Source organism: Pieris rapae, chromosome 14 (assembly GCF_905147795.1).
Source record: "Pieris rapae chromosome 14, ilPieRapa1.1, whole genome shotgun sequence".
Classification (NCBI taxonomy): domain Eukaryota; kingdom Metazoa; phylum Arthropoda; class Insecta; order Lepidoptera; family Pieridae; genus Pieris; species Pieris rapae.
The window spans coordinates 6,284,871-6,307,672 of record NC_059522.1 but is presented as its reverse complement, the minus strand read 5'-3'; the positions used below and the strand labels follow the sequence as shown (position 1 = coordinate 6,307,672).

The window sequence follows — 22,802 nt, the reverse complement described above, 5'->3', positions numbered from 1 at the left end:
GCTACTCATTAAACAATATTCAAATAATTATATTATACACAAAAGCCAAAAACAGAATACACATTTAAACATTAACATAAAGCACAGCTTTATCTATTCATCAAAATTCGTTAAAGTCTAATCCAATTGTGAATTTAAAATGAATTTAAGAATGTTTAATGGCAATGACATCTGCCATCATGACTTCCATATTTCTATACTAATATTATAAAGAGGAAAGGTTTGATTTTTTGTTTGTTTGTATGAATTGAATAGGCTCCGAAACTACTTGGCAGATTTGAAAAATTCTTTCACTGTTGGAAAGCTACATCATTCCTGAGTGACATAGGCTATATTTCATTTTCAAAAAAAATAGGCATCCTTACTAAAATTACGATAACATTAACATTTGTTTATTATTTGATACAATTCTAACAGATGGCGCTGAGTTAAAGGTAGTTTAGTTTAGGTCCGTGTCGTGGTACCAACGTTTCACATAAGTTCTCCTACGGTTTCCCTTGATTAATTTACTACTATGTAATATAACAAAAACCTTAGCCACAGCAACGCTTGGCCGAGTCTGCTATATTATATATGTACTTAGAAAAATATATTTTCACTCACCTAAACTACTATAGTTGTTGTGATAATTTCCATTACTGACGGTCTCTTCTCTTATAAGTTCCCTTGTGATGACCAAATTAAGTCGATCCTTGCAGGAATCTATTAATTTCTTTGCTTCTTTCAGTGTCATGGCATCTGTTACCGGTGTGTTATTAATTCGAGAGATCACATCACCCTCGCAGAGGCCCTGCCCCGCCTGGTTCAATTGTTCACGAGCGCGCATCGTCAACTCTTTGACATATATTTTACACCCAAGCACGACTCCAAAGTCTGAAAGTGTGATATTAGTTGTAGTAGCTTTTCTTTTGTTTGCTGAGCATTTTGGTCTCCTAATTGTTAATCCATTATTTATTTAAGAAGTTCAGAAGGGGACTGTGACTGGTATAACTAAGAATAGTGTTTCCGGCTTATTACACACGCTGAACCCTGTACGTTCGAATTACAGCTGTATACAAATGGAATATTTGTGCGTTTTACGTTCGTTTAGAGAAGGAAAAAATTATGAACCAACCGACATGACTTAGACCTCAAAATTGCCGTGCGTAAAATGCTAAATCACCTTCTTGTCTATTAAGATATAAAATAATCACGAAACACAGACGCCAAGACCTTTGATTAAGTATAAGAGCAGACGAGACAATAATTGTCTAAAGATAGGAAAAATATTCGAGTTTTTGACCATCTGTATAAGATCCTAGATTCTTTTAATCCTAGGAAATTTTAATTATAAGCTTAGGCGGGCTTATAATTAAAATTTCAGTAAAGGTTACAGCCCTAAGCCTATTATAGAATTTCGTTTAATTGATAAAAGGAAATATTGAACTTGACGTCAGACTTCGTCTAGATTAGTTTACGTTTAATTGGCATCTAGTAAATTAATAAATGAAGATATTTGTATACATATGCCATATTTTACACGTATCATATTTTAACGAAACAGTTGCTATGCTGTGTTAAAGTATTCACACGTGATTGTTAAGATTACGTCAATAGTTTTTACCAGTTAACGACTAACTCGATTCAAATATTGCTTAAAAATAAAACAACAATATTAGCCATATTTAACACACCTTTATATCGAATATGTTATATCACACATAAGCGAGATTTTTACGTCACATCAAGCAACTCATTTATGCATACATTTTTAGAAATTTGTGTTATCTTATTAAGTAATCAACACCTACATGTTTTTAAAATAATATAGGAATTTCTTGTAACTCGGAGGTATAACGTTTGATTCCCAATAACCCTTGTTTCGGATTTAAAGGCAAGACATGATGAAGAAGACATTTAAAAAATTTAATTTATGCTCAGAAAAAGCACCGTTTATACCGACCTTCCTTCTTCCCATTCCTCGTCAGAGCCAGCTTGATGGAGGTAGGTGCTGTTGGTGGCGGTGCGGGTGCTCGTCTTCTCACTACGAGGGAAACTGTAGCCCCAGATTCCCGTAACACTTGCACTGCTCGCGCGTACTCAACATTCTCTAGTGGCACACCATTGACTGATACTATCCTGTCATTAACCCTGAAAAAGTATACATATAGTAATTGTCGATTAAAATTTTCTAAATATATATCTCATATAATATGTTTTGTATACAGAAATAAGAGCCAAGTGTTCCGCCTCCCCACTTATTTAGTTAATGGGTTATCTAATGTACAATAAAACACGTGTTTATTTGTTATTCGTAATATAATATAGAGATATAGCGGCTGGCTATTTTGCAATTTGATACAATTGGCCGAACGCCCTCCTTACAGTGTCTAATGGGGAACCTCTTAGTCCGAGATCCCACTGCAGGATTGGTGCGTTCATCGAGTTTTTGTTTAAAACAAAAACAAACAACTGATTACCATTAAAAGATGTTGTACAAGAGTGTGAGGTTCGATCTCTTTATGATACCTATACAAAAAATATATAGATATTATTTTTACGTTTTAAGCGGCTTCATACACTTATAGGTAAAATTATAAATATATATTTACGTATGTCCAGCGATACATCTCTTATTTTAAAGTGCTTTTTTCGAATGAATTGTTGTATGTACTATGTGGATACAAAAACATTACTTACTGTAATTTATCTTCCGCAGGTCCTCCTCGCAGGACATCAGACACTGCAATCGATGGATCACCACTAGCGAAGTGGGGGTTGTCTCTGCCCCCAGACACAGCGATACCGAATCCATAGCTAGGGACTCTGTTTAAACGCACTCTGTGAGTCTCCCAGCCGGAATTTCTTTCTGCCGTCTGAAAAAAACAGTTTTAGTTGGTTATTAAGCTTATTGGAACTAAGCTAATGTAATTAAATTAAAAAGATATAAACAATATTACGTCAGCCCCTAAGGAGCCATAATTCACAAACTTTTCCAGATAACATACTTTTTTTGGCTCTCTAGTCCCTAAGAAAACGATTTGAACTGGTTTTGCTGTATAATTTATAATAATATTATTTTATGTAATAATAATCATATTTTTAAATTTCCAATGTTTCGAGCGACGTGCCTACGACTAAATGTAGTAAAAACTGAGTAAACACTCAAAAACTCCGTTTAGAATCGGAAATGTCAAAAGATCGTAATAAATTAAAATTGTATTTTTTACATGATTTAAGTGCGAGTACATGTAGGAATTTCAAATCCGCATTCTTGCAACTTTTTGTAAGCTTTATTACTAGCGAACAAATCTCTCGCAAACCTAAGCGATCAAGTTATACACTTATAGGTCTCTAGCAATAATCTAGTTGGCTGAAACATAACAATAACTCTCTTCTCTCCTTTGTAATATGTTTAGCTATGTGTTATTATTCTCGGTAAAACTAAATAATTACAATAAGTTATGCAATTTAATATGAATAATATGTGACAATAACAATAACATTTATAACTAAGATCATCAAAAAATTGAAATAATAAGAACGCAATGTTCAAGAACACGTTGGTTGATACTTTTAAACAGAGGAAGATAAAATAACAATTATTATAAATATGTAAGGGAAACGTTGAGGTGCTGAATAATATGAACGCTATTAGTGATAGATATTACAAATCCAATTACTGGAAAGCAATGATAAAAGTTTATTCGTAAGCTCATTATAGTGTCAACCCTATGCGATACTATGTCAACCTACATTTAAACTATAAATGCAATTAGATATCATTTGTATATAAGATATTTACCGTGATATAAAATAAACGAATTTAATATTTCAGACGACATAATTTCGACAATTTTTTTTTAAGATCGACTTAACATATAATTGTTTCGAGCTACACATAATCATAAGTTATTTTAAGATAAAAATATGAAAACGGTTTTTATTGTTTTGTGTATCAATTAGAAATGTATCTTAAAACACGTGATAATAAGACAGAATGATTAAGACAGATAAGGCGGAATGAGGTATTTTAAATATTGATGATGTGGCGTCCGGAATGTACGCAAATTGGTTTTAAGGTCTTCGGCGAATTGAGACGATAAGCAACGCATTGTGTTGAATTACAAAGCAGTAACTGTTGATTCGATTATAATGCGTTTGCTTGATTCCGGGAAATATTGTCGTTATATGGACTGTCTTTGGCATTTTATCAATTTAATTTAAAATGTCACTCGTACAGACGTCTATGTAATTTATTTATTAAATTTTATTTGTCTCTGTAATAATTTAATTAACAACACTTGAGTTATAAAATAAAAATACGCATTAGATTAAACAATATATAAAATTTACAAATCAAATCGTATTAAAAGATTTCTATTATCTATGCTCCTTATGTATTTAAGTATACAAATAACATCGATAAGTATTTATATAGAGATAACTAAGAAAAACCATACAATAAGCCTATTTAAGAAACGGATTAAGATCGGCCTTAAAAAATGCATATCCTATATTAACTTCGTTTGTGCACCTTGAAACTTTCACGTACTAATAGAATTGTATTAGATATAATATGGCCTTTGAAGGCGACTTCTCACGGTCAGGAGACACACCCAGATGCATATTGCAATCAGCTTGAATCATAGCTTTTCGATGCATTAGGCTATGTTAACCTAAAGATTTATTATGGGCTTTATATGCTAACTTCAAGGAATATAATGGTGGAATATTGACATTTTATTCGGATTTATAAGTAAAACCATATTTAAACAATAATAGCAAGAACTAAAAACGTGTTAGGAGGTTAATATCTGTAATCAATTTCTTTTAATTTTCTCGTTACTTTATCTTAATAAACTAGTAGTAAAACTGTTAGTTATTAAGAAATGTGGTACAAAATATTCTATAAGTATTCGTGCATACTAGTTCATACAACGATATTAACAAAGTTCTTGCAAGCATAAGGACGCAGTAATTTAAAGGATTCCTGGTTTTTAATTATCTATTCGGATTCGCATCAGACCACAAAGTAAGTACTTGCTTTGTTCAGAAATGCACTGTTTTTAAGTACCTACCTAAGATTTTTAAAATGGTAGTAAAGTCATAAAAAATATACTCTTTTAACGAATGTAGGAATGTTATGAAGCCAGGTAAAAGCCTTGTGACGTCTTAAGATCTACTTATTTTGTAAGACAATAAGTAGATTGTGAATGAGTGACGCCTAAATCATTACCAATGCTATTTTAACTCGGTCCAGTTTTATCTATTCCAAAAGGTAACTAAATATATTAAATGTATTTTATTTTTAGAATTAATACGGATGTCAAGCCGCCAGGGAAGAGACACATCCGCATGAGCGGTTCAGCAACACATTCTTTATTTTTATTTAGCAAATGTTATCTATTACAAATAATATCAAGGTATTTATTTATTAAAAAAACTTCATTAAGAAATTAAAACAAATAACATAAATTATTAGGGACACAGCGGGCTAAAGGGGGATATCTTCCAGGCAACCCTATTAAGGAAAAAACAAGAAATACCTAGGGTAAAGTGCATAACCAAATTAACAAGTAACACTGAAATTAAACTTTATCTAAAATTAATACGAGTTAATCAAGCGGTTGATGCCAAAATCTGTTAAGATCCCCATAGCATCGTCGGTCATTGAATAAAAAACAAATTCATTAGATATGATTTTTTTATTTTTTCCAGAAAAGGGTTTTTATTCACACTACTAGATTTTATTACACGCGCATATATCTTGTAATATAGTTTTGTACATCACATTTAAGCTGCTAAGTCCTGCATATGATTTGATACTTTCTGGATATAGAATCCCGGATCTCCTGAAGGTATGAAATTGGCAAGCGCCTAAAAATGCAATGAACAGTCAGCAAACGCATGATAGTCCGGTTTCTTATTATTATGACCTTGTTATATACTAATTATGTGCATGTTATAAAATGTTATTGACAGTAAATTACGGCGCTATAGGTTAGTCCTACGCATAACACCTACGCCTAAGTTTATATGCAACAAAACATATGTGGGCAATAATAGAATCTCCAGTTATGACATACTAATTATAATGATTTTATTAACACACAATCAATCTTACGGCCGCCCTCAATTAACACAGAAGGTATAGGTATACAAACTTTAATTTCTTTGACTGTCTTTTGTTTATATTAGTTTGAAATTTAACGTGGGGATGACACATTCCTACATCAATTGCATTAATCATTTACTTTTTTCATTATTTCGGGCATGTATAGGAATAGCTCCGGTGCTTTTTACTATAAAGTACTTTTTCGTTAGGAACCGAAATCAAAAAACTTAAAGTATGTAAGTATTTTACTATAGTAAATTATTTTTATAAGATAAATTTATTAATAGTTAAGCTTTTTTTTTTTTTTTTTTTTTTTTTTTTTTTTTTTTTTTTTTTTTTTTTTTTTTTTATTGAATCACAAACATTAACATACATGTAAAATTGAGGTAGCCCCAGTAAGTTAAATAATACTTGTGATGGAGCAACCTCGCAACTTCCCTTAAATTATAGATTACAATGTTTGGACCAAAACAACTGAAATATGACTTGACAAACTTAGTTACAAAATATATTATTTTTCTATTTATTTATTTTTGAATTAAAAACTAACTAAATTAAACAAATAATAACGCACGGTCTTTGCGTGCGTGCGTGTGAGTGCGTGCATGTGTGTGTGTGTGTGTGTTTGTGTGTTTGTGTGTGCGTGTGTGTGTGTGTGTGTGCGTGTGTGTGTGTGTGTGTGCGTGCGTGCGTGTGTGTGTGTGTGTGTGTGTGTGTGTTTATCTGATTCTCGTCAAAATTAATTCTGTTTCTTCATATGTGATAGTTTTCAACCACCCAGTTACGGTATTCTTACAATTATATAATAACATCGGATATATATTTAATTTCTGATTCAGTTTATTATAGATGTAGGCAGCCTGTGTAGTATATTGACGTTGAGCAGAAACTGTGTGCACGCGTGGGGCGTATGCTACAATATCTTTACGTCTCTTCTTTAGTTTACCTGGTCTAAATGGTAGTGTTTTGTGCATACGTAGGGTGATATGCAAAATGTATAATTTTCTAACGCTCAATAAGCCACTATTTCTGTAAAGGTCATCGGTAGAGTATCTATATGGTTTGTAGTTCATTACTTTAATAAGGGCCCTTTGAGATCTCTCTAAATCTAAAAACTTAGTTTTAGTTGCTCCTCCCCATACGGGAATGCAGTATATTATAATAGATTGAGCCAGGGCTAGATAAACTTTATTAAGCAATGACGCGGGCATGACGTAGCGTAAGTTTTTAAATATCCAAATAAGTTTTCTAACCCGGGCCATAATTGTTTCGATGTGTAAGTGCCATGATAACCTTTGGTCCACTGTAACTCCAAGATATTTGGTAGAGTTGACACGTTCTATGGTCTGACAGCTACAATTCTGGGCAATCGGATCACCACACCTATGAATCCTAACTCCAAAGTCGTAACCCGGCTGAGATCTTTGATTCGCAGTAAAACATATAAAATTTGTTTTATTAACATTAAGTGAAAGTAAGTTGGTATTAAGCCAGCCAGCTACTTCAGCCAGACCTAGTTCAGCTGCGGATTTCACAGCCATCCAAGTCGCTCCCGTGTACACAATCGCGGTATCATCCGCGTATGAGTAGATCCGTCCGCCATTGCTCCGAATATTACAAAGGTCATTTATATATATCAGGAACAATGTCGGGCCAAGCACGCTTCCCTGCGGGACGCCATATTCCACGGTTTCTTCTTCACTTATCAAATTATTAATTTTAACTTGTTGTTTTCGACCTTGTAGATAACTTCTAAAAAGGGAGAGAGCTGTATCACGAATTCCTATGGCTTCCAGCCTGCGCAGAAGAATGGGAACGGAAACGGTATCAAATGCCTTTTTAAGGTCCAAGAATATTGTTACGCATTTAATACCTCTGTCTACATTATCAATTATGTCATTAGTAAGTGCAGACACGGCATCTTGTGTAGACAGGCCCTTCCTAAATCCGTACTGTGTGTTGGATAAAATTTTGAATTTATTTAAGTAATTGACCAGTCTATTGTTCAGTAACTTTTCTAATATTTTAGAGATACATGGCAGTACGGATATAGGACGGTAGTTATTGACGTCGTTCAGGTCCCCACTCTTATGCACAGGCGTGATCAACGATCTCTTAAATACGGCTGGAAATATTCCTGTTTTGAAGCAGGAATTAGCCAGCTGGCTAATGAGCGGGACAATAAAGTCTCTGGACATTTTCAAAAACTTTGTGGGTATACCATCCCAACCAGGTGCGCTCCCAGAATCGAGACCCATGAGTATAGCATCCACCTCACGAGGACTAGTCTCAAGAAGAACAAACGAAGACACCCGAGAACAAATGTCTGTAGTTGTTGGGTTACCGAAGTTAAGTAAAATGTCCTCAGCTAAAGTTGACCCTATTTTAACAAAGAATTGGTTGATACGGTTTAGTGAGTCAAGCGGATTCGGAGTAATATTCAGTAGACATGTATTTGAGGATTTGGGGGTTTTAAATTGAGTTACTTCATTAATTTTTATCCAAAGCTGTTTAGGATTTTTAACTGAGTTAGCTATTTGAGTTTTATGAAATTGTCGTTTAAGTTTTTTAATTAAGTTTGAACAGAAGTTACGAAAGCGTCTAAATGTTATTTTTAAGATTACGTTAAAAGGATTTTTCTTTAGTTTAAGTTGCATTTTATTGCGAAGTTTAATACAGCGTAGGGCTCCTAGTGATATCCAAGGTTTAAGAATTCGCTTGCTATTAGAGATTGTCTTAGTTTTAGTGTTACAAAGTAATATGGTTTTTATTTCATGGATAAATTTATTAGCCAAGGTCTCCGGATCATTGTAAATATTGAAAAATGACATGTCTGAGTTAAATAAGTCTTTACACGCGTTTTCAAAGTCAATAGAAGTTGAATACCTATGGCAGTTTCTAGTTACAGTTTTTTGTGCTAGGTTTAATACTACCATGGCATGGTCCGTGATAGTTGTAGTCAAGACAGCCACAAAAGCAGAGCTCTTAAGTTTATCGAATTTCAGAAAAACATGGTCGAGGCAGTTCGACTCTCTAGTAGGTAGACAGTGCCCGGGAAGCAGCCCATGTCCTGCCAGCATGTTTAAATAATTTAATCTATTGTGACGCTGTTGTAAGGATTCAGACTCTCTACCTATTAGGTTGATGTTTATATCCCCAGTTATTATAATATTTTTAGGTGTAGTAATAGTATCGAGATAACTATTTAGGGAAGTTATGAAATTATCTGCACAGGCGTGTGATGGGGAACGATATATACCTATAATAACGTATTCGGCGATAATTAGCTGTATAGCCGAGGCGTGCGAGAGTGAAACTTCTGTTACCCGACAGAGATGGTTGTTTTTTATGTATGCTACAACGCCATCATTTTGATTGAGCTGATTTGTAGTATGATATGAAGAGTAATTACGGAGGAGTGGTAAGCGTTTACTATTATTTAGTCTGCACTCTGTAAGGATCATTACATCCACATCATGATTCATTTGCTGTAAATTTACCTGAAGGTCGTCAAAATTACTGTAAATACTTCTAATATTTTGTGTCAAGACAGTGAAATTATTTTGCTCAACGTAGTTACTAAATTCTTCGATGTCAACTATTTTTGAGTTACTAATTTCTGTATTATCTAGTTCCCATAAGGTGTTTAAATGATTATCCATATTCAGTTACGCGTGCAGAATGGCGTAGCTTGCCCTTTACTCTATTGAATAATTGCATGTAAGTACCGTTGCAGGATAACGACGTTTTGAGAGTACATATAGTGCTATTGAGACAGTTAAACTTATTGTGTAAGAGTGTGTATGATTTTGTGTATGTGTGTTTAAGTGTGTATGTATGTCCGTAAAAAAGGGATTTTACACTGAATAATACTTTTAGATACCGTAGATTACAACTTTTTGAACTACTGTTACTTGGTTTATCAAAACAATGTAGGTTAATTATAAATGCTAAAACTTTAAGTATGAATAGACTAATAATTATTTTCTTAATACTAATACATGCACAAAAAATAAGCGATAAGAATAGTAAGAAATAAAAAGAAGTTTCACAGTATAGTCACGTTTCCTGTAGCAAAAGGTGTACCTGGGCTTCGCTGTTAATGAGGATAACCCGAGAATTTTCATCTTTCTTGACGAAGACTCGGCCATGTTTAGTCCAGCAGAATTTGTACTCTTTTGATTTTGTAGCTTCATTATATATATTCGATTTCCAAATAACTGGCTTAACTAAACACTTAAAGCGACGCCTGCATATTTACTTCATAGTAACTTCATACTAATGAAGTTCATACCTGTGATTTATCGTAAAATCCAAAGTTGTCAATTTTCATATTCACACTGTAACACAATTTATAAACAATTACAAATAGGTTGTACACTATCCGGTAATGTTTATTACGCGTCCTACGTTGACGCGGTCTCGCGACGTATGAGAATTGAGAATACACTGCCTTCCGTACGGTAGGTTTTATACAGGTGGTACATTAAATATAAAAAACTTACTTATCACCAATAACATTCAATTTTTTTATATTTATGTATCGTTGATTGTAAAACATTCTGATTCAATAATCTTAAATTTAGTAAAGTTCTTAAGCAAAGCTTGGTAAGAAGGGAACGTTACTTTGTTGTTAATGTTAAACTACCATCTTCTTTTCGCGAAGATCGTAGTATAATAAGACTCAGAAAGTTGAGTCAGAATTTACCCTATCTAACTTCTTAGTAAAATAATATGTAACACGAGGATACTATTACACTACTATTACAATACTATTTTGTTGAAATTGGGCAATTACGGAATTATTTTGTTTGAAGTCTAACGCCACCTTAAACAAACCTAAAAGAACTTAAATACTTTAGAATTGAATTAAAGTAGATGGGAAAGAGGGCATCCTGTATATAGAGTTGAAAGTATGGGTGTTAATTTCAATGAGAGTACGGTACGGTACACCGAGACAAAATTGTTTTTTGTTTAGCAAATACCATACAATACTGTGAAAGAAGAATTTTATCTCTTTAGAGCAAACTGGTTTGTCAAATGAATGAGTGACCCCGTTGTGCAGTGGTGGGATTGCGGCCTATAGTGTTACAAATGAAGGTTCGGTGCCCTTCACGTATGATACGGTCTGGTTAATTGCTACTTTTGACATACGGATGACATCACACTGATACTGCCTATTTAAATTTTCACTACAACAAAAGACTTTTACGAGAATGGTGAATAAAACGATTCCTAGACAAAACTTTTACTTATCTCCATTATATTGTAGGTATTTAGACCTAGATAAGGGTATCAACTCCAACAACACACTAGTTACCTACATCCTAGTACCTAGATTTCCTAATGTTCAAATTACAATGCTGTGTTAGTGAAACATGGTATGCAAAGACATCATTATTCTGTTTACAATCCAGCAAAAACCATGCCAGAGTTGGCAAACTACACTCTAAAATAAAACTTATTTAATTGTGATAAAGCACAAATTTAACTGACAAGTTGTCAAGTAACTACATAGCTTAATGTATGTAACTAAAAACAATGGACATTCCAAATGTAAACTGTATACTTTTATTTAAATTATATTAACTTAAGAATTGTAATATGTTTAACATAAAGGATTTTGCTATGTTTTATAAGACTAAAGCATTTCTCGTTTATTTCTTACCACTCAAATTATATTAATATAACTTAAGATGTTAGTTTCAGAAAAAGAAAGTAAAAACTTCTTCATATCAATATAGATAATATGTTGCAGTTCAATACATTTGAACTGACTGGTTAAAAATTTTCCCTTGAGAGTTGATGTAAATTTCTAACCTGTTTGACTAGTTCAGTTTTCTAACTAGATTAGACCTTCCAAACTGAAAATATCCATGAATAGATGCTGACGATACTGTTAATATAAATCTTATACTGTGATGATTTTTGTACATGATAACTTTCTATAATTCAACCACTTTAAATTACAGAAAACACCTCAAAAACATTAATGAGCAATTATGGTTATCTTTTTTCACCAAGTCTCTTCCTACAACAAAATCAACATGTAACAAATATTGGATAGGGAAGTTTTCTATAAATAAAATTAATATTCCATAAAAATTAGAGTATATTCTGGTAAAATACATGTCATAACATAAATCAAGACAGGCAATGTATTAAAACTATCTTAAAATTAATTAATTAGAAACAATACAAGAACAGCTTTTTATCTTTATTTTGATCTTCCTTACTTGATATACTCTATTAATTACAGATTTAACAAGTGCTAACACATAAAAAAGACAAGCAGAGCAAATATCAAACATTGTTAACTAACTATAAAAAAAGATTGTGTAAAATTGATAACCACCTTCTTTTTTTAAAGGCAGTTTAAAAGATACTTAATAATTAAGGCAATATATATGACATATGATAAAACATTTTTATTAGTGCAAATACATAATTATACACACCTCCACAATAACTTTATATATCACAATGTTATTACATATTACAAAATCATTACCAAATTTTCTCCTTTGTATTCTTGTCTTGTCTTTTATTGTTTTCTTTAAATGTGTCCTTTTTGTATTTGTTTTATTAATACTAAGGCTTTAGGAATATAAACTTATTTTTTTACATTTTCAGTACTTAGATGTCATAAAATATACTGATTTTTTAATAGCTATATACAACTTTTATGCATCCTCAACAGGTTTTGCAGGATATCCAGGTATAGATGATACATTAGCTCCTTTAAATTCAAATAAACTATCAGGTTTTACTTTTAATTTTTCTATTAAAAATTTTCTATCATATCTCATAGTGTTAATATTATCAAGCCGAATTAACTTAATTTTTTGTATTACTTTATTTCTGTAAGCAACATCAATTGTTTCATCTTTTAGTATTTCAGACAACTCTTTTAAATCACTTGGCAAGGAATCAAATTCATGCTCAATAAGGAGATTAGGCTGATTTTTAGGTAATGGATTAAATGTTGACACATTGAGGTATCGTGACTTTTTTGGACAAATATGTAAGTCTGGAACTATATCTCTTGTTACTTGCTGTCCATCTTCATTAAAAACAATTTTTTTGTTAAAAGAACATGTACATAAGTTTAAAGAATTATTTTGTTCTTCCAAAATGTCATCTTCCACAATGTCCTCTTTGTGTAATAAATGTCCATACTTTGATTCAATTTTTTTAATAACTTCTTTACATTTTTTATAAGCAGTATGGAGTTCATTTAGATCTTCTTTGCTTATTTCTGATACTGCATCCAAAGACGTACTCAAACAGCGTTCAGAGGTATTTTGACTGGAATGTCTCTTTAGTTTTTGGGATTTCTTCGATTGACGGATCATGTCCAAGCCAGATAACGCTAGTTCGTTCTGCGGTGTGTCACTATGTTTTTAATGATCATATTATCAATATTCGAACATATATCGAGCAAAATTGTATAATAATAAATCACTATTTTGAGCTTAATACAACACGTGTTTATATTTTCAGACAGAAATGTCACTAATGAGAAATGAGAATTGCCATTATAACATTGCGACGTTGTCAGGTTGACAATTTACAATATTTACGCACCACTATGTAGTTTTCACACTCAATAATAACATAATTTAAGGTATTGAATTTACACTTGCATCAGATAATATTGTGAAAAATAACAATTACTTTTCAATATCTCAAATGTACTAAAGCGCAATACCCCCGCCGTGACTCGTATGCAGTATGGCAAATGGCGACGCCTAACCTAAACAAGATGGCGGCTATTCAAAATATGACGCGTTGGTAGAGACCTGACGACTCTTATTGCTATGCAGTATGCGGTAGGTACATTGCGTTTTATTCAAAACTCTGAATGGTTAAAAGGTTAAGAGTTATAATGGCTAGGTAATAACGCAATCATCATTTTAAATAATAGTCTCATTATTATCACTATTTTAAAGGGCAAAATATAATGTACTATTAAGTATATCATAACTGAGTCAAATCTCAATTATTACAAAAAAATATCAGCTATTGAAATTGAAATACTATGTAAAAGATAAAATAATTTTTTATAATTCTTTATTTTTCTTCTTTTTTTTCTTAGTCACAGGATTATCTTTGACACTACTTTCAGTTAGTATTTGTTCTGAAACCTCTAATAAACCCGCTTTTTTATCCTTTTTCTTTGACCGTTTTTTGTTGTCCCCATTTTCGGTTTTATCTACTGCAGATTGAACTTCATTATCACAAACTTTCCGTTTGTTCTTCTTTTTAAACAAAACTGTACCCTCCAATTCATTTGGGGAGTCACAACTTGGAAAGATTTTGTCTGGTCTATCATTGGATCCTTGAGGAACAAAATCCTCCCTCTCGATGTTATCTTGACTAGAGATTTCTTTTTTACTTTTAGTTTTTTTCTTTTTTTTAGTTGATCTTTCTTTTGTATCATCATGAACATGTTCATTGTTTTTATCAGAATTGTTATAAAATAAAGATTCCTTTTCCTCTATTACACTAGCTCCATCTTCTTTTGTACTAGAAAACCCTTGGAATACAAAATCTGGACAATCAGTGCTTACATCACAGTTCACATCACTTAATATTTTTTTTGACTTCAAAGCAGACATTTTAGATTTAAAATAATCTTCCATGCTGCCTTTTTCAGTGAACACTTTCTCAGTTGATTCCAGTTCTTCCTTGCTAATATCCTGAATGGTTTCTTCCTTGAAGCTTTTTTTCCCAAAGATGTTGGCTAGGTCTTTCTCACTGTACCTTGATAAATCTTTACCTCGAGTGAATTTATGATAGTGTATACGTGCTTTACTTTTCTTTGACTTAGTTTCTAATGAAACTCCGCTATGCAAAACTTCTTTAGTCTCATCTTTATCTAAAAATAAAATGATAATATTGTTAATATTTTGAGCCATGGTTTTTTAATAACTTACAATAAATGTGGTGTACATATAGTTACTTTTACAAGTATAAAAAATACTTTTTATTCAATTAAACTTAACAAGTTGCTATAGACTTAGGATATTACAAGAAAAAATAATTCGCATGGTACTTACCATTTGATAAATTAGCTAATAAAGCATTGAAATCGTCCTCATGCTTGGTCCACTGGTCATTTTTATCTTCATAACCAAGACCTTTGTCATCATTCTTGTATTTAGCGATCACATGTTCAACTATTCCATTTTCTTTTGCACCTAACCCTTTTCCAGCACTCCAACCCATTTTCTCCAACATGCGTTGGCCAAACTTATTTGTATCATTGCTCCACGCATTATTTTTTGCGCGAAGATTGATTATTTTCTGTTTTCGCCGTGGTTCAGCTAACATAGACATTTTGTTGTTTATAAATCAACACATTTCCAAAAGCACGTTTGCTTAGATGTCGGATGTCAGCTTTTAAAACAAATTAATATTATGAAGTAAAATGGGTGACTGACACCAGCACTGCACAGCTTAATATAGATATAGCAGCGGTCCGTAATCCGTATACAGATAAAATATCTTTGATCACGTGGAATCGCGCACGCCTGCGTAACGCTCGCATGGCACGGCAACATCCACACTTACCTACTGCTCTTTTTACTAGATGGCGCTTTAAACAATCAATATGTATCAATAATTGTCTACAGTTGCATCACCGACTTTTTCTATTTATTTTGTTCGCGTATACCATCCATAGAGTAGAAGATAATATAACATGTTATGCAATATACATACAGTTAATAAAATTAATTATAGTAAATATGTGTACTAGTTGTAGCGTAAGTTTAGTTCTCACGGCTAAATCACTGAAGCGATATAAATAACTAACACGAAGAAAATTATTAAGTATTTTCTATGGGGCTTAGTTTGGTTTCGGCTGGAAAAATCTTTACGTAATTATCGGCTAGAGTATTAATGACACACATATTTCTGCGTCAGTTTTAGTCAATTTTTTTTCTAAGAAGTGTCAGTTTTACGCCCGATATTCAAATATTTATTGTAAATCATAGCACGAGCATTACCCATATAAAAATACACGATAGGTGTAGGTTTAAGCTATACGAAAGCCTTAACTTTAAGCGACTCTTATCTCTCATGCTTTTTCGCTTTTTAATTAGTGTTTAGGCTAAACTTGCTTCTCGGATTTATGAGAACGTACTTGTAAATTTAATATATAGTACTATTTTTAACTTAATATTATCAGTTGACCGGTCTGTAAGAAAGTGAAAGTTTCCGTATTATACAAATTTTTGACATAGTAACTTTCCACATCTTAGTTTAGTATGCATCGATTATCCGATCGATTAAGTAAGTTTTTTCAGTGGGAATGACATTTTATCTTTTTATTTTTCTATGAGCGAGTTGGACTACAATTTTCGCAATGAACTTTAAATGCCCTAGTTTGTGGAGGGCTGTATCTGCGCTTAGAAACTTCTTAAAACCTAAACTATAAAAATGTGTTTTTTTTATACTTTAGTTTTTAAGAAGTTACATATCATAGCCACTTCCAAATTTATATTATGAAATTGGAAAATGATTGTTTAACATTATGAGGATTATCTTCTAAAGGTACCTAATGTCAGTCCTCGCCCTAGGCGTGAAACTTGTCAGGCTCGTTTACTTTCAATTTAATGAAAGTTGAATATTTTACATGTAAATATAGGAATCAATTTCTATGTATATATATATATATATATAAAAACATATATATATAAAATCAATATATATATATCTATATATATACAGATGACATCCATCGTTCACTGTACACAATGTACTAAAATTCGTTTAATGTTATTTCAAACTATATTTGTACCTTTACTTGTTAGTTTAGTCGATCTTTTTTCATAGCATTATTATACAAGTTAACCACAGCTTAACTGTGTATCTCGGATGCTGGACGATAAGAAAAATAGTAAATTATTGAAAACCGAGCCACTTTGCCGACGACAGCTGCGAATTGGCGCGAAACTGGTTTAAAAGTGACGTCATCTGACATGTGGCTCTTCCAATTTTAGCCGATCTTCATAAAAAATGAGCCTCTTTTGGGTCTAATTTCATTCGATTTTACGGCACCTTATTGTTAAGTTACAGCTTTGTCTGAAGCTTTGTTATTATGCTGACAGGTGATATTTGAGGCTTTTTGTATAGTACGAGGAATGCCTTTGTTTTATTCATTTTCTTATCATTTAAACAATAGCGTGTTGAGTATTATTTGGGTAAGAGAACTTATTACTTCAAGTCTTCACCGATAGATGACCGAAGATACTTCGGTTATTCACGTTAAATACGATTTTCTACTACCAAGAAAACCATACCTATTTGTAGTAGGTAATAACTCACCAATACAATAAGCTAATTTATAAATAATACAAGTCTGTTTTACCGAATGCAATATCGCAAAACACGAACATATATGCCTAAAAATAAGACTTGGCTCGTATACAGAACTAAGTTGCTGCTTATGAAGAATATTGAATATAATTTTAAATAGACATCCTTCTTGTGTATCAAATGGAACCAACATTTTTAGTACATAATATGTTTTGTGTTTGTTTAAGTTATTCTCTACCTAGTATAACATAAAGATCACCTTTATATTCTAATTTTTTTAATATGTTCATAGTTAAATTAAAAAATGGAAAGCTCCCAGCCTCTATTCTATCCTATCTTTCCTAGTGATAGCGGAGGTCAGACCGGAACGACGATGTGGACCTGTCGTGGAAAAAAAACTACCACGATTGGTATGGAAAGTGTGTACAACTAGCAAGAAAGGCGGAATGGCAGTAAATGTAAAATTAGAATCATTTTATGTATATTTCATTTTTTTTTGACGTTTGTATGTGACGAAGTGTACATGATGTTACCTAAATGAATGAATGATTTTTTATTTGAATTAAGAAAGATCTTGTGAAACCTGGATGTTGGATAGTGACGAAACCAATCTTACCATAAGAATTCGATCAAAAACGTCTTAGTTCTAACTTATGAGCTTTGAGGAATTCATTACGAAAGCAAATTGATATAATTGAACCTATTGCATGATGATTGCTACAATTTTAATACCAAAGGAAAACTTATGGAAATACTTTACTACTTTCTATTACTACTATAGTAACTTAATATTGCTTTATAAATTAATGTAAATTATATCTTCTAAGTTTTTCAGAACTAGTCCAATACACACGTTATTTTTTAAACTGTATTATACCAATAACAATGAGAGTGAACGAAAGCCAGAAAAACGCAATGATATTAAGAATATCGTTGCGTTTTTCTGTTCTCTTAAATACAGTGACCGTATTTATTTATTTATTACTACGATTAAAGTTAAGCTTTCGACGATTTAGCGATTTAATTTTTTTATCGGCTTCTATCGTCTTGTAACCGTGGAAATAAAATGAACAACATTTCTATATTATTCTCTATATATATTTATTTTTATTAATATATTTATACATAATATAATTATGACTAGCTTTCGGTCCCACGTATCACATACGCAAGTAGGAAATAAATATCTCACAAGACATTAAACTTTAAATTATTTTATATTATTAACGAATTTCTAAGAAGACCGGACAGTGTAAACTTTGTTGGCATAACTTACGAGTTACGTGTCATCGTATACTTAAAAGATTATTGAATAATTGGGGAGTCATTGCACTTATTCCTAGATCGTTGAAACGTGTTTTGTCTCATCGATATTGCTTACCTGAGAATCACTACGGACATGATTCAAATTGTTGACCACTAAACCGTTCTCTGATGCCATGCTATCCATTGTAAAATCATCATCCAATCACACAATAATAAATAAATCCACTACACATATCCAACCGGCACGAATTAAGCACAACCGCAATTCTAGCAATTAAATATCACAGTGCAAAACAAAGTCACAACTTAAATAACTCGATATAACTTTGTGTCATTGTTGTAGTTTTAATAAAACAGTCTGTGCCTTGTTTCGCCGACCACTGATCCTAACTAAGGACGCCAGCGAAAAAGCCGTGCGTGATTTCTCAGGACTTTCAAAACCAAATGGTCATATACGCTATCAATCTTTGCATACCAGAGTGGTGTTATGAAACGGAGACTCGTTTAAACGGGTTCGACGTGGGTAAGAAAGGGACGGCAATCACGCAGGTACACCGTACCGAAGTAGACCAACAGTATCTACAGGTTTTGTTCCCACTACGAGCGGACTCTGAGCCTCCGAGCTTGAAAGTTATAGTTGAAAAACATAATAAGCGCGGCGCAGACGTTGCTAGTCTTGACACTGACTAGTTTTTGCAATATACCACTAAGATACCTGTATTATAAGACCTAGATACCATCGAATATAGCAAAATAAAGTTTTGCAAGAGATATGCGAGATGGTTAAGTTAAGAAATACAATTGGTTGTAGAGAAATCATTGTCCGAATCTATATAAACCGGTTCAATGCATCACTGGTGAAGGTCGTAGCACAGCTATGTTACCAAGATTTAAATCGTAAACACCATAATGAACCCTATGCTTTCATAATACTATTGAATTTCCTATTTTATATCCGAATTATTTAAGGATTATAGCCACTTCGCATACAAATGCACCTTAGGAAGGCTAGGAAATCTTACCTGACCATTCGCTCTATCTGATTGGATGTTTTTATAGCTCAATACAAAGTATATGCAAGAAGTTGATGGGCCATTTTATTAGGCGAAGTGTTTGTTATGACCGTGAATTACTACGTGAATCATTGAAGAAGAATCTTCAGGATAACCGGTCTTGGACATTGTATAGACACACAGAAGTAATAAAAGAATAAAAAAGATGCTTATTATTTTACACAACGCTGCACTAAGATGAAACAGTATTTTGATTCGTCGTTTGATATTTATTTAAAATATTATCTATACGATCTATTTTCATAGGTAAAGTTAAAATATAAATCATGACATGTCCCGTCAAGAATTTGCTCTTATTGTAATAGTTTCTGCAGGATTTTCCTGCATTGCTACAGTTTTGGAAAAAACTAGTCGCCGCCGTAGGCAATGATGGTAAGACAGTAAAAATAACAATAAATCATCATTATTAATAAAAAGTTACTTTTTAATAACATGATTGAATTATTTTTGCAGGCTACATAACAATTGAAATACTTTTAACAACAGCCAAAATATGGCCTAAATTTCATCTTTTTTATCCAAATAGACTTTTCATTCCTCACATTCATCAACAATATGACAATAGTATAATAGAATCCCTACCAAGATGAAGCCAGGAATAAAACCGCCCCACTTATGGAAATGGACACCAAGAAAATGGTTTGAATCTGTTCTGAACGATCGTCTCTCATTGAAACTAGACCAAAGAAAACAGGATGAACTAATAAAAACAAATTTGATTGTTATAACGATCGGTTTATGTTTTATGTATTCCTTTGGGATGTTTGATCCAAAGGATATGATAACAAAAATACTCAATGAGAGATCGTGTGACCCATCACCGCAAAACGTGGAACCAGAGCCAGCACCAGCACCTAAAAGAACACCACCGGAACCCTTCGTTTGTCCTCCAAAGAAGAAAAAAGAGCTACCAAGATGTCCATGATACTTCCAACTTGAAACATAAAGCAATAAAATACTAAATATTTGTTTGAATGTTTGTTTCCGTAGGAACCTTAAAATAGTAGACTAATAGGAAGCAGGTGTAGCAATGTAGGCTAATTATAAAAATTTATGTTCGTATTATCTTATATGTATTCATAAATAAACAAGTATTTTCATATTTCTGTTAAATATGTTCATTAGCATAGACAATCTGAATTACTATTATCTAGGTATACAAAAATAATCAAACCTCTAAAATATTTATTATTTTTGACAATTGTGTAACTGTATTAAATGCTATTTATGTTAAATCTGTACCTTATTTGTGGGTATTTTATTCTATATTTATTTCTTGTATGTCAAAAATTGTCAATAAGAAGACTCTTTTATTGTATAACAAATATCGATGTATAAAATTATTATTGAAATAAATTAAGAAATTATTGATGTGTATTTCTAATCCGTGCTTGCAATTTTTGTTTATATAGTCTGTAGAAGGAATCTTCTGAAATGGATCCAAAAGCTCAAATAAAAGTGACGTTTTTCGTATTATCAATAGCATCTCTTTTTGGGTACTCTCTAGGATTCTTTTCTGAAGATATACCTCAATTTCAACAAAGCAAACCAAGGCACATACAGACGAAAGACAAGCGAGATGATGGAGGGACGGGAACTGTTCCACATGTCCCAAGAGCTGTGCTACTAGACACTATAAAAGATCCTAAGAGTCGAATTTAATGTTAATGACGTATTATATTTTCTTTTGATAACTTATTTTATTGTATTTAATTATAAAAACATATTAACGTAATTTATATCTTAAATACGAAATCGTTATTAACTTGAAAATAGCGATGTGACTGTTATACTTGTAAAACTGTTTATAAGAAAATTTGTAGATTCCTATTAAAGGAGAAGGCAGTTGGTTAGATAAACTCTTTTGCATAAAACGGACATCAGAATCAAATGAAATGTGATTGTCTGAGGTAGTGTGTAGATTATGGAAATTATAAATTTCATCATTAATTTATTCCAGTCCAGACTCCATAGTGCTAGCTTTTTGAGCAAACTGACGTTTTAAACTGACGTAAAAAAATACTACTTTTTCGTAGTATCGTTTCTGCTACTAGCAATAATTTATATATTAAGATTTTTATAAATGTTTATAGTCGATTAACCGTAAAAACGCAGCAGAGTGATTGCTAAGTGAATATGAGTGACAAGTGTCTATAAATCAGCATTCACCACTGAATTCTATCTTCTATGTCTTGTAGTACATAATTTCTTAATTGCTTCATCTATGACATTTTTAAGTGGCAACGAAATTATTGCCTGTCAAAACCCAAGCCGTCAAAATAAAAATAAATAAAAATGGTAGCTAAAAAAATACTTTTGGACGTTGCAATATTTTCATCATCTTTTTACGTGTCGTACAAATTAATGTCTCTCTTCATTAAGAGATATCGTTCGAAGCGTGTGCAATAAGATGCTAATATATTCCTAAGCATGAAAGTCATTGTAATTTTCACGATGGTTAATAGTGCAGTGAGTTTTTGTTATAATTATAAATAGACGAAGGAATTTGTGGCGATGGGTATTGTTTTAATTACCCATTAATATTTGATGAAATTCGACATCTGTGGCTGCGTTATGCTTATGTTAGTTTTATAAATACGTAAAGGTCTGACCTTCGCAGTGATTATGCAGAACATAAAATAAATACTCGACAATATAAGGAAATTAATTGAGTGTCTAAAAGAAATTCATTCGTGCTCACAAATTTGAACATTATCTCTTTATCCTACACAGAACATTGTCTGATACATACAGGACTGCGACTTCGAGGCCCTGCAGTATTTGAATTGGATTGGTCCATAACTAAACAATATATATTACCATATTATTGATATAAATATACATATAATAGCGTATTTGAAGCTATGAACAAAAAAATGTAGTATACGCCCCCAGATCATCTGGTGCTCAGATAACATTGTTATCTATAGGTGGGTCATTTGTTGTCTATTCTAACATTTGATATGGTTTTGGGTCGGCACTTATTTTGTTAGTTATAACATCTACAATATTTGTATGAAGGGACTCCTTTTCCGCACTTA

General features: G+C 32.3%; 3 protein-coding genes across 3 annotated transcripts in view; all 3 read right to left on the bottom strand.

Moving 5' to 3' along the window:
* LOC110997335 (tight junction protein ZO-1) overlaps positions 1 to 22,802 on the bottom strand; it is a 78,191-nt gene that overhangs the window by 19,899 nt on the left and 35,490 nt on the right. Inside the window, exons 4-6 of the mRNA XM_045631171.1 lie at positions 2,680 to 2,855; positions 1,943 to 2,130; positions 604 to 873 (exon numbers count right to left, since the gene is read on the bottom strand). Coding sequence (XP_045487127.1) covers positions 604 to 873; positions 1,943 to 2,130; positions 2,680 to 2,855 — 634 coding nt within the window. The remainder of the gene's footprint in view (positions 1 to 603; positions 874 to 1,942; positions 2,131 to 2,679; positions 2,856 to 22,802) is intronic.
* On the bottom strand, positions 12,192 to 13,459 carry LOC123689727. Its single transcript, XM_045631107.1, has one exon. It carries the CDS (start codon positions 13,450 to 13,452, stop codon positions 12,781 to 12,783), a length of 672 nt encoding a protein of 223 aa, XP_045487063.1. The 5' UTR covers positions 13,453 to 13,459; the 3' UTR covers positions 12,192 to 12,780.
* Positions 13,452 to 15,568, bottom strand: LOC110997337 (PIN2/TERF1-interacting telomerase inhibitor 1). Its single transcript, XM_022265452.2, has 2 exons — positions 15,160 to 15,568; positions 13,452 to 14,978 (listed from the first exon to the last, which is right to left on the bottom strand). Exons 1-2 carry the CDS (start codon positions 15,437 to 15,439, stop codon positions 14,161 to 14,163), a joined length of 1,098 nt encoding a protein of 365 aa, XP_022121144.1. The 5' UTR covers positions 15,440 to 15,568; the 3' UTR covers positions 13,452 to 14,160.